The sequence below is a fragment of the Cebus imitator genome, unplaced genomic scaffold (assembly GCF_001604975.1).
Source record: "Cebus imitator isolate Cc_AM_T3 unplaced genomic scaffold, Cebus_imitator-1.0 Scaffold449, whole genome shotgun sequence".
NCBI classification, from domain to species: Eukaryota; Metazoa; Chordata; class Mammalia; order Primates; family Cebidae; genus Cebus; species Cebus imitator.
The window spans coordinates 1,682,589-1,698,346 of NW_016107764.1; the positions used below are offsets into that span (position 1 = coordinate 1,682,589).

At 53.4% G+C, this 15,758-nt stretch overlaps 1 protein-coding gene across 1 annotated transcript in view; it reads right to left on the minus strand.

Annotated features, from left to right (window-relative positions):
• The window catches only part of CYP11B2 (cytochrome P450 family 11 subfamily B member 2), a 27,005-nt gene extending 23,840 nt beyond the window's left edge, over positions 1-3,165 (minus strand). The window contains exons 1-3 of the mRNA XM_017511482.2: positions 2,891-3,165; positions 2,351-2,506; positions 134-333 (exon numbers count right to left, since the gene is read on the minus strand). Coding sequence (XP_017366971.1) covers positions 134-333; positions 2,351-2,506; positions 2,891-3,129 — 595 coding nt within the window. The 5' untranslated portion in view covers positions 3,130-3,165. The remainder of the gene's footprint in view (positions 1-133; positions 334-2,350; positions 2,507-2,890) is intronic.
• Positions 3,166-15,758: the final 12,593 nt, after the last annotated feature.

The window sequence follows — 15,758 nt, forward strand, 5'->3', positions numbered from 1 at the left end:
GTGGGGAGGAGGCATTGTGAGCCCAAGGCAGCCCCCAGCCTCCTGGCTGCCTCCCCGACTCCCTCCAGCCCCCCGTCACCGTCCCTGGCCACTCCATGGTCTCTGAGGCTGGACCTTCCTGCCTGGTCCACACCTTCTATGGTGTAGTGGAAGATGCTGGACTGGATGTCCAGGGTCAGGCTCCCCCGGGTGTTCTGCAGCACCTTGTTCCTGAGGGCCTGGGAGAAGTCCCTGGCCACCGAATCCACCATCGGGAGGAACCGCTGCACAGCCTTGGGTGACAGCACATCCGGGTTCAGCCGCAGTCGGTTGAAGCGCCATTCAGGCCCGTTCCTACAGAGGCCAGGGCAGAGCTTGTGATGCCGCCCAGCAAGACACAGGCCCCGACCCACATCCCATCCCCCTTGTCCCCAGATGGAATCGGCGTCCAGGGAGCTGACTGGGGGCCCTGGAGGACGCTGCCTGCTTCTGTTCCAGCTGTAGACTTTTCTCAGAGTGGCCTACAGGTGCTGGGCAAAGGCCACTCAGTTCTAAACAGGGGATCAGACAGTAGCTTCTGCCCACAGGTTCTCAGGGGGTAACTGAGGTCATTCCTGGGACCTGACGTCCCAAGGCTGGCACCACCTCACCCATGTGGGCCCTCCCAGTGGTTGGGAGAGGGCTTTTCTCCTAGAAAGGAGGTGACCCCCATTGTAAAGCTTTGCCCACCTCTCCCACACAGTGTCCTGAGGGGAGAGCCCCACTGCCCTCTCCTCCTTGCCCTTGGCACAGTGCCTCTGGGGCAGCAGCCTCTGCCTATCTCTGTGAAGCATCTGCATCTTCTGCAGGGCAGGAACCAAGCTCTGTGCTTCATGCCATCCTCACCCACAGTCACAGTGATGGGGGCTCCACGGATGCCCCCAGGGAATGGTGGGGAGGAAGTTCCCCTCTCAGCCACATTCCTGCAAAACTCCTTCATTTATGTCCAACTGGCTGCTGTCAGGTGTTGACAGCGATGACAGGCAGAAGATGCACATGCACAAGTGTGCCCATGCAGGACCTCAACACAAACGTGTAAAGAGACACATGTACACGTGTATGCCCATGCAGGACCTCAACACATGTGTGAAGACACACATGAACACATGTGTGAAGAGACACATGAACACATGTGTGCCCATGCAGGACCTCAATACATGTGTGTGAAGAGACACATGTACATGTGTGCCCATGCAAGACCTCAACACACATGTGAAGAGACATATCTACATGTGTGTCGATGCAAGACCTCAACACATGTGTGGAGACACATGTGCACATGTGCAGACACTACACCCATGCCAGCACCTGCCAATGCACACACAGAGACACCGGTGCATACATACCACACATCACACATGCACACACTCAGGCATGCACACATAATTCATGCGCAAATGCAGGTACAGAGAAACACACAGGCATGTACACAGATGCAAGGCACTCACACACACGGGAGCACACCCTTTCCTTCCCATATGCGCACCCAGCCTCCTGGACCTGCCTCCCTGGGTCCTGACTCCCTCCCAGATATGGTCTGTAGGCCAACCTCAGTGACGGCCCCCACCCATGGGTGCCCTTTTACCTAAATCCCACTATTCCCAAGAGCATTCCTTTCCTGCTATGGCGTGGGGGCTGTCGCTGCTGTGACATCCTTATCCAGTCCTTCCCCCATCCTAATGGCAACGTCCCTGCAGGTGACCGACTCCAAGCACCAGCCTCTCCCTGCCCACCTGACCAGGCACCACCCTCTCCACAGCCCAGGAAACATCTCCCCAGTGCCATCAATCTCCCCACCTCCTGCCTTGCTTCTGAGAGCAACGGAGCCACCAGCCACCTGCCTCCCCACCTGCCTGCTTGCCAGAACTGTCCCCATCACCAAGGTTTGCCAGGACTGCAGGAGCCAAGGGCACCCTACAGGGAGGCTGCAGCCCTGGTGGACACCAGGCTTAGCACACACAGCCTGTGACCTGGGCCGGTGGGAGACCCCTTCTCGGCGCCTCAGTTTCCTGACTGTGGGAAGGAGAGTCCTCAGCCATAAGAGAAAGCAGCTGCCAAGGTCGGTACAGAGCAGGTTCTCCCTGCACAGAAGGGCTCATTGCTCTGCGTCCCCTCCTCTGCTGAGGTGCCAGTGCCCATTTCTCCACCATCACCCCACTTCCCCAGCTGCAGGACAAATGTGACCCCAGGGGACGGCCATCCTCCAAGCTGGGTGCTCACTCTCACCACCTGCCACACGGGCCCAGGGCGGACGTACTTTCAGCTCCTGCTTCTCTCACTTCCCAGGCTGCCCACCCGGCCCCCAGCTCCCAGCTCCCGGCTCGCCCCTCACAGCAAGAACACGCCACACTTGTGCCCACGGTGTTGTCTGTAGGCCACCCAGGGCTCCAGGCTCATCCGGCGGGGGTGCAGGCTGTCCACCTGCTGCAGCCTCTCCACATCCTCCGGCAGCATCACCCACACCGTGCGTGGTCCTCCCGACTCGGACCTGTGGGGCCAAGCACAAGGCTCTGCTGGACGGGTCACGTCCTCCCTGGCCCCACCCTGCAGCCCCCATCCAGCAGTCTCCTGTCAGCCTCCCCACTCCTGGATTAGCAGCTTCACAGCTGAAGCCCTCCTGCTGGCTCCCTGGAATCTCTCTACCTTAGTGTCTCTGAGTCCTGCCCTCTCTGCAGCAAGCTGGGGTTTGCTCCACACCATCGCCTGCACTGGCAGAGCCACAGACCAGCATGGGCTGCCCTTCCTCCCCGTCCTCTAAAGGATGCAGAGTCCCAGGACCAGCTGGGAATGTCAGTGCTGTGTGCCCGGCAGGGTCCTGGGCAGCAGGGGCAGGGATCTGGGTGTTCCCAGCGAGGTCCAGGGAGGGCTTTACCTGAAAATGGGCCCCAGCTCCTGGAAGGTCTGGTGCAGCTCCAGGTGCAGGTGCTCATAACCCTGCTCCCTCCATATCTGCAGCAGCCTCAGCCACCTGTTGCCTGGACGCTGGGGCATGGCTTCGAAGGGCAGCACCGTCCTGGGGGCCTGAGCGGCTCTGGTGACCAGTGCCCGTGCCCCTTGCAGGGACAGCCAGGGCGCTGCCATGCACACCTCTGCCTTTGCCCTGAGTGCCATTCCAATGCTCCCTCCGCCCTGTTCAGCCCCAATCCTTTTATCTCACCCGGGAACCTGCCCTGGAAACGGATCACGTCATGGGACAACTGGCTCTGGACCTTCCCGGAAAACTGAGAGTGAAGGTCAAGGCTTCACTGGAGGCCCCCAGTCAAAGGTGGATGAAGGAGAAGTCAGGTGCCCGATTCCCCATCACTGCGAGTCCTGCTGGTCTGAGGATGCTGAGAAAAGGCATGGGGTCCGGACTAGGGGTCCATGGGTTTGGAAGGTGTGAGGTGTGGCCTCTCCTTTCTCCAAGACTGAGAGAAGCAAAATGGATGGGGACTTTATCTTATCGAGAGATGAGAGCGGGCCTTGGGTTCTTTTAATAGACTTTATTTTTATACCACAGATTTAGTTCATTGCAAAATTGATCAAAACCTGCAGAAAATGCCCATGTACCTACCCCGTGCCCTGGCACAGGCACCTCCTCCACCGCAGGAGCATGCTGGCCACATCTGAGGAATCTGGATATTTCGTTATCAGCCAGGGTCCTGGACTGAGATGGGGTCTCCTCCTGGTGGCGAACATTCTGTGGGTTTTGACAAATGTATGTGACTTGCATCCCTCCTTGTAGTAGCCTGTGAGTATTTTCACTGCCTCAGGAGGAGGACCAGAAAGCCTGCACTCCGCCCGTTCATTCCTCCTGCCCCGCCCGCTCCAGCCCCTGACATCTCTGGTTTCTTATTGTCTCCATGCTCTCGCCTTTTCCAAAATGTTGTGTGGTTGGAACGACACAGTTTGTAGCCTTTTTGGAGTGACTTATCTCAGTTAGTAATTAATATGCATTTAAGGTTCCTCCGTTTCTTTTCATGGCTTGATAGCTCGTTTCCTTGTTTTTTCCTAGAGGCTGGGTCTCGCTTCTTCGGTGGTTGCCCTAGAGTTTGCAATATACAGCTACAATGCAGCCAAGTCGACTTTCACATTTCACATGGCTTCAGAGGAATCTCAAGCACTTCAACAAGAAGATATCCGTAGGCCGGACGCAGCGGCTCACGCCTGTCATCCCAGCCCTTTGGGAGGCTGCGGCGGGCGGATCACTTGAGGTCAGGAGTTTGCGACCAGCTTGGCCTACATGGTGAAACCCCATCTCTACTAAAAATACAAAATTAGCCAGGTGTGGTGACGTGCACCTGTAATCCCAGCTACTCAGCAAGCTGAGGCAGGAGGATGGCTTGAACCCGAGAGGCAAAGTTGCAGTGAGTCAAGATCACACCATTGCACTCCAGCCTGGGTGGCAGAGCGAGACTCCGTCTCAAAACAAGTAAATAATGAGATAATCTTAATTCCACCCACCTATCCGTTGTACCATTGCGGTCCTTCATTTCACATATACATAACCATGATCATCAAATACACATTCTGGGTTTTATTTTATTATTTTATTTTTTGAGACAGCGTTTCACTCTGTTGCCCAGGCTGGAGCGCAGTGGTGTGATCTTGACTCACTGCAACTCCACCTCGCGGGTTCAAGCAATTCTCCTGCCCCAGTCTCCCAGGTACCTGGGATTACAGGCGCCCACCATCACGCCCAGCTAATTTTTGTATTTTTAGTAGAGACGGGATTTCACCACGTTGGCCAGGCTGGTCTCGAACTCCTGACCTCAGGCGATCCACCTGTCTCGGCCTGTCAGGGTGCTGGGATTACAGGCGTGAGCCTCCGTGGCAGGCCTTTTTGTTGTTGCTGTTTTCTTTTAGCAGCTTCTTCGATAAATTAAGATTAAGAAAAAATAAAAGGCTTCGTTTTCTCTTTACTGACTCCTTCTGACATGCTCTTCCTTTCTTTATGTAGATCAGGGTTGCTGACCTATATCATTTTCTTTCTCTCTGCAGAACTTTTGAAAAACATTTCTGGCAAGGCAGTTCTATTGGCAACAAATTCCCTCAAATTTTTATTTACCTGAGAAAATATTTCTTTTCACTTCTGAAGGATAATTTCACGGGATGCAGAATTCTAGGTTAGTGTATTTTCTTTTCTCTTCTAACACTTTCAATCTTTCACTCCACTCTCTTCTTGTTTGCATGGTTTGTGAGGGTAAGTCAGGCATTATTCTTAGCTTTGCTCCTGTGTAAATAAGGTGTCCCTCACCCAACCCCTGGTTTCTTTTCCATCTTTGATTATTCTGAAGTTTGAATATGATATGCCTAGGTGTGTATGTTTGTTTTGTTTTGTTTTCTGTGTTTATCCTGCTTGGGGTGTTCACTGAGCTTCGTGAATCTGTGGTTTGGTGTCTGTTGGAAACAGATGCTCCTTGCTGCAAAGAAAAATCAGCACTAAGACAAAGGATCTCTCAGCAATGCAATTTTTACTTCCTGCAGAAAGGGTATCCTCTTCAGCTATTTTGCCACGAGAGTATAATGAACAAAGGAAAAGCTGACATATTTATCTCTTACACATTTGGGGTTGTTACTACTGTGTCTGATCCCCGTTGGTGGGAGTCAGACCTCACAATCTAAACTAAAACCTAATTGGCTAACAACTTAAAACTTTTCCAAACAGGTAAAAGCAATGGAGGGCAAAAAGGAATTCCAAATAAGGAAGGGGCACAGGCTGCGAGCTGGGACGTGCCTGAGAGCACGTCCGGCACAGGGATCTTGGTTAAAATACAAGGACATAGAATGTACTATGTGCCCGTGAGCATGTCTCACAGCTACATAGGATAGGGCTTCACAACCAGTTATTAGCAAAAAGCAAGAAGGATTTATTCCTTAACAAGAAAGGAAACTTTGAAGAGGAACTTTTCTACTTCTCACGGTGTCTGACACGAATCATCATTGATTTAAATATTTCTTCTGTCCCTTTCTTTCTCCCCTCCCCCCGGCGTTCCCACTATGTGTGTGTCACACCACTGGTAATCCTTTCACGGGCCTCAGATATCCTGTTCCATCTCCTTCAGTCTTTCTTCTCTTTTCTTTCCAGCTTCCAGTTTCCACTGATGTGTTCTCAGGCTCGGAGATTCTCTCCTCAGCTGGGCTCAGTCTACGAGTAAGCCTGGCGAAGGCTCTCTGTGTTTCTGTCACAGTGTCTGATCTCCAGAAGTATTTTTTACTCACCCTGGGAATTTCCATCTCCATGTCCACAGTGCCCGTCTATTCTTGCCTGTTGTCTACTTTTCCATGAGGGTCCTTAGCATATCCATCACAGTTGTTTAAAATCCCCAGCTGGTAACTCTAGGTCCCTGCCATGTCTGAGTCTGGTTCTAATGTTTCCTCCATTGCTTCAAACCATGGCTTTTGCCTTTTAGCATGCCTTAGAATTTTGTGTTGAACGCCAGACATAATATACTGCGTAAAAGAAACTGCTGCAAACGGTCCTTTAGTGATGCGGGAGTATGGTGTATGGGGAGGGAAGTGTTCCATGCTCCTGTGGGTAGATCTTCATTGAGCCAACCCGTGGACATTACAAGGGATTCTCAGTGTTTCCTTGACTTAAATGAGACAGGGTGACTAGTAGGGGCTGGGGCTGTGTGTGACCCTTCCCACATGAGGCAGGCTAGAGGGGCTGGGTGTGGGTGTTTCCCTTCTCCCAGATATCTGGCAAGACAGTCTCTCCGAAAGGCTGGGCTTTTGAAGAACAGGTGCCCTGGCTTGTTTCACAGTGGCCATGCTTCTTCTCTTGCTGCCTGACACAGAAGAGAATTCTGTTCTGATCTTTGCGGTGAGCACCACGTAGAGCTCCTAGAGGCAAAACTCACACAAGTGGCCCTTGGGCTCGGGTTCCCACAGATCTTAGCTCTTACACTTGCGTACACTGCGCCCAGAGGCTCTTCCGGGACTGCTCCGGATTTTCTGTCCCGGCAGCGGCCCCAGAGAGCCTGCCCGTAGTGAGTGGCAGTTCTCCATATACACCTTTGTGTCTCTCCAGTCTTGGCGGCAGGAGTGGGGGGTCAGTTTGCTGTGTGGTCTCACTTCCCGTAGGGTTCTAAGAAGACTTGCTGATTTGGGGTGATTTTTTCTTTTTTACTTCTTGTTAGGATGAATTAACAACTTCAAATTCCTAACATGCTGAACTAGACGCAAAGGTTGGACCTTGGATGACTCATCTCCTTCAAGCAAGGTCCCGGGCAGGAGGGAAGGGTGGGGGTGGCACCTCCTGAATTACCCCACTGGCATTTTCGCCTCCTCTTCCCCAGGCCCTGTGCTGGGCGCATGGAGCGGGAACGGGAGCCCCCAGGAGCCCCTCGCAGTCAGGGGCGCAGTCCTCCCTGGGCAATTCAGGAGTCCCCAGGGGCACAAGGTGGTGTGGAAGGAGATGAAAATGTGTCCCAGGCCCGGTCTTGGCTGACTTTACCGGTCCAGCTGAGGAGCTGGGAGTACCCAGAAACCATGAGAGGCTGGGTGCTGGGAGCCACACCAGGCTGAAAGATGGGCAGCGGCTTGCCTGGGTCCACCCTCACCCAGGCAGGGGCCCTGCCCAGCGGCTCACATTCCCCTTTTCCATCCTAAAACGTGTTGTCGGTGGTTCAGATTCGTGGAGCCATAAGGAGCATATGATGCCTGAGTTGGGGGCCACTCTCAGGGTCCCCCCGTCCCATGAGCTCCCTCAAGCAGGCGCACGCCAGGCACTGAACCTTGCAGGGGGATCTGTGGTTTGGTCTCGTGTTGTCTCACGGAAGCCTGCAGCAGTCCCAGGAAGGGGGCATTGCAGTCACCGTTCCCATTTCCACAGGAGGAAACTGAGGCCCAGAGTATGCCGTCACCTGCCTCACATCCGCCAGTGGGTGGGAAGGACCACAGAGCCCTTGCTCCTCAGCACCCTTCAGACCTGCCCTCCAAGGCCTGAGCTCCATAGCCCATGCTGAGGCCCGGCAGCCCCAGCCCCAGGGAGGCTGCCGCCTCCTGCTGCCACGCAGCGGCTTCCACTCCACTGCGGCCTTCTCCAGCTTCAAGGACCAGGAAATCCTGAGATCTGTTCTGCTGGGCTCTGCCTCAGCTCCTCTTGCTACTGACTCCAACCTTCTGAAGCCAGAGCCTGGAGACTCCAGGGGGGCCCACCAAAGCCCCAGGGACCCTCAGCCTAGACCCCTGGGTAGGGGAAGACACTTGGCCGCTTGCCTGCCGCCTCCCTGCTGATGCTGACCCTCAGGGCCCCCGCCTTCCCTTGAGAGGACAGATCAGCAGCACCTGGCACTGCCTGTCCATCCTCCCTTGGAAAGGCGCTCACTCCAAGTCTACTAGGGCAGGGCACCTGGCCATGGGAGAGGATGACAGGGTTCCCAATGCCCTGGGAATGGCAGCTCCGGGCACTGTGATGCAGCTTGGAGCCTGCACCACCACATCAGGCCAGAGTGGGGCTGAACTGCTCCGCGGTGGCCGTGGCCTGGGGCCAGCCTAGACGAAGGGGCCCTTTCATGCTCACTGCTCACACAGCTGTGTGTCCCCAGGACCGCACAGGCCCAGGGAGGGAGTTTGTCACCCCGCACAGCACTGCAGAGTCCCCAGGCAAAGCTCCCATAAGCAGGAAAGCGTCTGTGTGGATCCCATCTTCTTGCCTGCGTCGGATGAAGCGGGATGGAGTTAGGAAAGCTTTCAGCTTGCCCCATCCCACGGGCAGAGAGGGCCGGCCATGGCGGGAGACTTCCAGTCACGTGGGCGATGCCGCCTGGCCGCAGTCACTGTGTCGCCCGGAAAGCAGGAGAGGAGCAGGTGTGTGGGTCCGTCCCCTGACTGACAGTCACCCCTCAGCATTCTTGTCAGGGCTGCAGAGCTTGCAGGCTGTCGTGGGGACCTCCAGTTGGCTCCTTTCCTCTGGGTCACGCTACAGGGACGTCCAGAGGCCCCTTGTGTGTTTTTCTGGTGACTGGAGCCAGGGTGTGGCGACCTGAAGACGGCTTGCATTTGGTGGGGTGCTTACGGGTGGTTGGCTTCTGGAGCGTGTAGGCTGTGGCCTCGTCCGTCTGTGTTTGTGACACCCGAGTCAAGTCCTTCCAACTGCAGGAGGGGCCGTGGTGGGCACCACAAGGCTGAGTGGGGAATTCGCTGGGGCAGCCACCAGTGCACTTGGGAAAAGAAGCTTCCAGCCCAGGACACAGGAGTGGGCAGCAAGGGGCGCGAGGCCCGGGCTGGGGTCTGTAGGGAGCCAGGTGAGGTGCTGGGAGGGTTTTAGCAGGGAAGGGCCGGGATCTGCTTGTTATTGTTCATTTACTGTAAGCAGTTCCCCACTCCCCATTCATCCTTGGGACTCTCAGGGGCCTCAGCGCCTGTAGCAGCTGTGATGTGCTGTGTGTCCCCCTGCGCCTCCCACATCCTGTCAGAGCTGTCCTTGGGCAGAACATTCCAGTGGCTTCCCAGCATGTCCTCGGTGTGGTGGTGCAATCTCCCTGGGACGCCACCTAGTCCTCCTGCCCGTCCGTGCCTGTGTGCACCCCCTCCCATCAGCTGGGTCTGTTTTCACCTGTTTTGGGGGTCTGAGCCTGTGGCCATGAGCCAGGATTTCCCATCCCTCTTCAGCCCACCCACAAGGAGGCTGGGGCTACAGTGGACCCCAGAAGGTCTCTCCTATCCAGAGGGAACTGTGGGTGCAGCTGAGACGTGGAGGTGCCAGCGCCAGCACCCTTGTCTTGCTCTGGACTCTGTGGCTTCGCAGATGTCCTGACTTTGAGACCAGGACGCCAGTCCCAGAACTTACTTCCTGCAGGCCTCGGTCATGTCACTATACTGACGCAGTGATGAGGTACAGGTCCCAAGCCTCCCTCGCCAACTCACCTCCGGGCCCTTCTCCCTTCCTGTAGGTCTGGCCGCTCCCCGCTGGAGCCTGCCTCCTGGAGACCAAATGGTCGACAAGGCTGACCTGGGACATTTCCTCTAACTCAGCTGGAGGGTGAGGGCCCAGCGAAGCCCCAGAGGCAGCAGAGAGGGCAAGCAGAGGGCACCCTGGCAGTCCAGGAGCTCCCACGCTAATGTTCTTCCCCAGTGGGTAGCTTCCAGAGCCACCTGGAGAAGATCCTGGGGCTGTGCTCACAGAGCAAGCCCAGGGTAAGCTGTCCTCCAATAGACTAGACACCTCCAAGGTGCACTGTGGAGGAAGAGGAGCTACTTCTCTGGGGAATACCAGGGCCCTGCTTTCACGGACTCCTGTGAACCAGGCTGAGATAGGGTCTAGGAAAAGACAGCACGATGCCGGGTCTGGAGCTCCATGCCAGTGGTGTGGCACAGCGATGTGTGGCAACCTTGTTGGTCCAACAGACCCGATCCCAGCAGTGCTCATCAATGGGCCTGGGCCTCCCCCACCCCCACTGCATGGGACAGCAGATGAGAGGGTGCTCACCACCTCATCCGTGGTTGTGAGGACCGGGAAGGACATGCAGAAGGGCAATCCCAATGCAGAGGGCATCAGAAGACTTCCTGCCTCGTCCACAAGCACTCAGGACTGTGTGCACTGCCCCGAGCCTGGCAGGGAGCACAGTGACTCCTTGGGGAGCACGGTGTGCACCTACAGACATCTTCCCCGCTGGGCCATGCACGTGGCCCAGCACACCCCACAGAGGGTGACTCGGGATCCACCTTCAGTCCGTGTTCCGAGGGAGCAAATGCATGGCCGTCCCTGACCACAAGCGACCGTGCACAGACCCCACATGCCTCAGCACCCTCGGCCCTCCCCGCTTGAGTCCCGGATGCGTGGAGACAGACGGCAGGAGCCGTGCAGGGGCTGGAGCCATACTCCCTCCTCTGAGCCTTTGCTGTCCCTGACTCACCCCAGAGCCCCCTCCGGCCCCTGCTGAGTCTGTACTGCACCTAGCCCGTCGTCCTCCACTTTTGGAAATGCACAGCTCACTGCCTCAACCTTGGGCTGGTGTCGGGCTGGCAGCCAGCAGTGGGAGGTGTGCGTGCTTTGCGTGTGTGCATGTGCAGCGTGTGGCATGTCTCCTCCTCCCCCATGCCTCCCCTTTTGCCTCCTAGCTTCCCAATCACTTGGAGAGGGGTCAGCCTGTGGGGAGACATCAAAGATTTCACTTGAACCCATGTCGTAAGCTGATGACCACTCTCCAAGCCAGACACGTGCTTAGAACTGAGCCGCAATCTGAGGGGTGTTTCTGTGGCGGCCCCTCCTGTAGTCCCCTTGAACCTGGCCTGTCTCGATCCCACCTGGTCCCTGAGAACCCTCCCGAAGGCGGATGAGTCCTGCGTCCATCTCCACCTTCTGTGCTCCAGCCCCTCTCCCTGAGGCCAGTCGATTGAGCAGATTACAGAGGAACGCAGGCTGCCTTTCTCCCCGCGGGGCCCTCATCTGACCCACAGAAATGGTCATGCATCTCCAATGCTGGCATCAGAGGCACAGTGGCTTCCTTTTGGTATTTGTCTGGAGGTTTTTTTTCATTCTGTGACTTTCAAACTTTCTGTAAGTTGTGTTTTAGATGTTTCTCATTTAAACATCCTGTAGAGATATTTTGTTGTTTTGTTGTTTTGTTGTTGTTGTTGTTCTGTTTAGTTTGACAGTCTTTGTCTTTTAATTCTCAAAGTCTGTCCACCTAATAGTTATTGTGATAATTAATGTATATGGATTGTGCTCACTTTGTTTTCTGCTTTCGGTTTATCCCCAGTTATCCATTTTTAAGTTCCCTCTTTTTCTCTCCTACTTTGGAAGACATATACACATGTCCATTATTTTCATGGCTACCTTAGACATTTTAAAGTAAATTTTGTTAGCCAGGCATGGTGGCGCATGCCTGTAGTCCCAGCTACTCAGGAGGCTGAGGCAGGAGGACCGCCTGAGCCCAGGAATTTGAGGCTATAGTGAGCTGTGATTACCAATGCATTCCAGGCGTGGTGACAGAGCGAGACCCCATCTCAAAAATAAATAAACATGTAAAGTAAATTTTGTAACTTAAAGTATAACATTACTATTCAGTATCTTTCCATTAAAAAAAAAATAGAAACTTTCAAGCTATGAACTCTGGTCACCCTCTTTTGATTGCTGTGCTGTAACTGGCCAATATTGAAGTTCTATTTTGGTTTTTTAACAGTGTACACTGGACGTTCTCACTGGGATCAGAGTTCACGTTTGTCTCCTTTCGTCATGTGTTTTCTCTGCTCAGCATTTTACATTGGAAATGTATTGGCTAGGTGAATTCCATTCTCTCTGGAGGTCATTCCTTAAAATGTCTTTGAGAAAGCTTCTGTTGACAGAGATCTCTTTCAGATCTCCACGTCTAAAATTGTCTTTATTTTAACCTAAATCTCCAAGGAGAGTTGTGCTGAGTGTTTGTTTCCAGGTAGGCAGTGCTGCTATTTATTTATTCATTTATTTATTGAGACAAACTCTCACTGTCGCCCAGGCTGGCGTGCAGTGGCATGATCTCAGCTCACGGCAACCTTCGTCTCCCGGGTTCAAGCAATTCTCCTGCCTTAGCCTCCCGAGTAGCTAGTAGCTGGGATTCCAGGTGCACACCACCACGCCCAGCTAATTTTTGTATTTTAGGTAGAGATAGGGTTTTACCATGTTGGCCAGGCTGGTCTCAAACTCCTGACCTCAGGTGATCCGCCCGCCTCAGCTTCTTAAAGTGCTGGGATTACAGGAGTGAGCCACCACGCCCGGCCGGCAGAGCTTTGATTTTGGCATTGTGAAGATGTTAGATGTGACAGGCGAGGTTCGTTGCCCGTCCACACACGTCCTCTTCTTCCTGGCATGTGAACCAGCTACATTTCCAGCCTGCCTTGCGGTTTGTGACACCGTGTGTCTGAGTTTGGCCAACGGAACTGGGAGAAGCCACAGATGCCTCTCCTGGCCTGGCCCTACCCCACCTCGGCCTGGTAGGAAGGAGAGTGACTTGATTAGGAATTCTCACTCCCAAATGAGAGGCACTTCTTCCCCACGGGAGCCGTCACGCACAGTGGTGTTCTGTCGCAGCAGTGACCGCACCAACCCCTCGGCCACGGTCTCTGGCTTCCTCACTGGCATTGGAACGCTGGCCATCGCGCTGCCACCCCGGGTGTGGGGTCCCCTGAGTGGTTCAGGGAGCACTTTGCTGTTGAGGTTCCTTCGGTGTTGCCGCATGTCTGTGGGAGAATTCCTCTTCACTCACACTGCTGGGAACCCTCTGTGCCTCTGACTCTTAGTGTTTCATCAGCTCTTTTTAGAAACCCTCCAGGACAGTTTGATCATTGACTTTGACTGTTCCTTAGTCACGTCACCCACCTTATGCCTTCCCACTTCTTTGAATGTAGAGCTCCTACTGCCTTCAAAAGACTGGAAATCGGACCCTGGACGTGGCTTTCGTGCAGGGGGCTGCTTGGGGCTGTGCTTTCCCCGCTGGGCCTTGCTGTTTGCCTTTCCAGCTTTCCAGAGACCATCACCTGCCCAGGGCCACTTTTGGTATTAACAGCTCGGCTTGGGGCTCCTCAAAGGCGGGGGTGACCTGAGCCCTTAAGCAACGGGAGGGCCTCCATCCTGATCTGTAGAAGGGACGCTTCTCCCCCTCATTCCCGGGGTTAAAGGGCCAAGCTTCCTTTTCATCTCCCATGCTGTTGAAGAGGCTGTTTCTGGACCACATGTTCACTGAAGTTGTAGTCTTGAAAGTTACAGCTTTATGTGGGGGTTTCAATTCCAATTTCTAACTTTGCTTGCATCCACCCCACATCCTTCCCGCCTTAGCACTCAAGCTACCTTCTCATGAAGATAGTGGTCTCTGCCACACTGAGGAAGGAGACCCAGGCATCCGCGATTCCCTCGCCTCTGTCATCCACTGTGCATCTCAACAGAAGAGCGAGCAGGCCAGCTGGCGCCTCCTGAATCTCCTTCCTGAAAATAACACGCTTGGTCTTGGGGAAACTCTCTGGAAGACACTATTTTTACTTAAAACAAGATCAAACCAGAAACCTTTTCACATGTGAGTCCTAAACGGTAAACCGGAACCCTTTCATATATGATTCCTGAAACTGTAAACCTCAGATTCTTCCACGTGTAACATCTAAAGTATAAGTCTATATAAAGGCAGATCCTTCCTTTGTTAAATGAGCTGGGCTTTCGACAATTACCTCCTGGTCTTCCTTCCTTTATTCGGTGTTCAAGAGATCCGTTTCCCGCAGCCGCTCCTGCTGCAACACCCTACTCCCAGGTGACTGCTGCGTCCGCTTCCATGCTGACTGGCAGCGGAAAAAATTTGTGATCATTTAAAAAGTTATCTATTCACATTTTTAAAGGGGACTTGCTTGAGAAACACATGAAAACGTGACAGAACTCTTCATCAGCCCCTTTCCACAATGAAACGGGCAATAATAACGTCCATGTTTCTGCAAGCATAAATACTCAGGCACACTAACGGCAGCCGCAGAGATATGACCGTCACGAGCAGACAAACTGTCCTCAGAAAGAAGTAGGTCAAAAAGCAAAGTATATAAATGCTGTTGATGATCAAAGCCAGGCTCTGTACAACATTGGAAGAGATTTATTCTGAGCCACATGTGAGACCATGGCCTGGGACACAGCCTTAGGGACCCAAGATCACGTGCCCAAGGTGGCTAACAGCTTAGTTTTATACATTTTAGGGGGACAGAAGCTACAAGCAAAGACAGAAATCGATACATGTCAGGTAGACATTGGGTCAGCCTAAGAAGACAAGGCATCTTAGAACTGGGGCTTCCAGGTCGTTGGTGGATTCAGAGGTCTTCTGATTGGCAGTTGGTTGAAGGAGTTATGCTTTGTCTGAAGAACTGCATTCAGCTAAAGAAATGTGAGTTAAGGTAAGGGAGGTTGTGGAAGCCGAGGCTCTTATGACATAGATGAAGTCCCCAGGTAGCAGGCTTCAGGGAGCCCCGATGGTAAATGTCTCTTATCGGACCTTTAACGGTGTCAGACTCTGTAGAAAATGCTTAGTAAGGGAAAAAAATTCTCTGTAGAATGCAAATTTCCTCTTCCAGGCGCAGCTTTGCAGGGCCATTTCAAAATGCATCAAATAAATACATTTGAGGGTAAAATACTTTGCCTTCCTTTAGGGCCTGCTGTCTACCATGAGCTGCTACACCAGGGTCAGGTTGGAGTTTGGTATCTTATTGCTACAGAGCGTTCTGTCAGTCTTAAGATCTCTGTTTTAACGGGAATGCCGGCCAGTTGTGCCTAAACTCCGGAAAGAGGAGGGTATAGTGACGCGTCCCGTCCGACACCCCATCTTCCAGTCATGCCTTACTTAGTTTCTTTAGGATCCCCTTGGCCAACAGGGGGGTCCATGCAGTCAGCTGGGGGACTTAGAATTTTATTTTTGGTTTACAGCATGCATCGCTCTGGCCGGTAACTGTGTGCTCCCACCGTTAACAAAAGTAGCCTGAATTCTCTGCCAAATGCATTGGGCTGAATTGAAAAAACAAACCTAATGGCAACACCTGGAAATTCACCTGCAGGAGCTTGGTCGCTGCTAGCTCCCAATCTACCATTATGGTTTGGGGAGTCCATTGAAATCTGTTCTCTTCCGCAAAGTCCACCAAATCTTCAAACAAGCATTTATAAAGTGCTTCGCCTTTTCCTGTCATTGAAACACAAATGAAGAGATAAAGTTTGAGAATTTCCAGATCCAACAGGGACTTGAATTGCATATTGTTGAAAAAAAAAAAAAACAGTGGGGACAGTTTTGAAAGTGCCATCGTTAGCCAAAGTGAAGCAT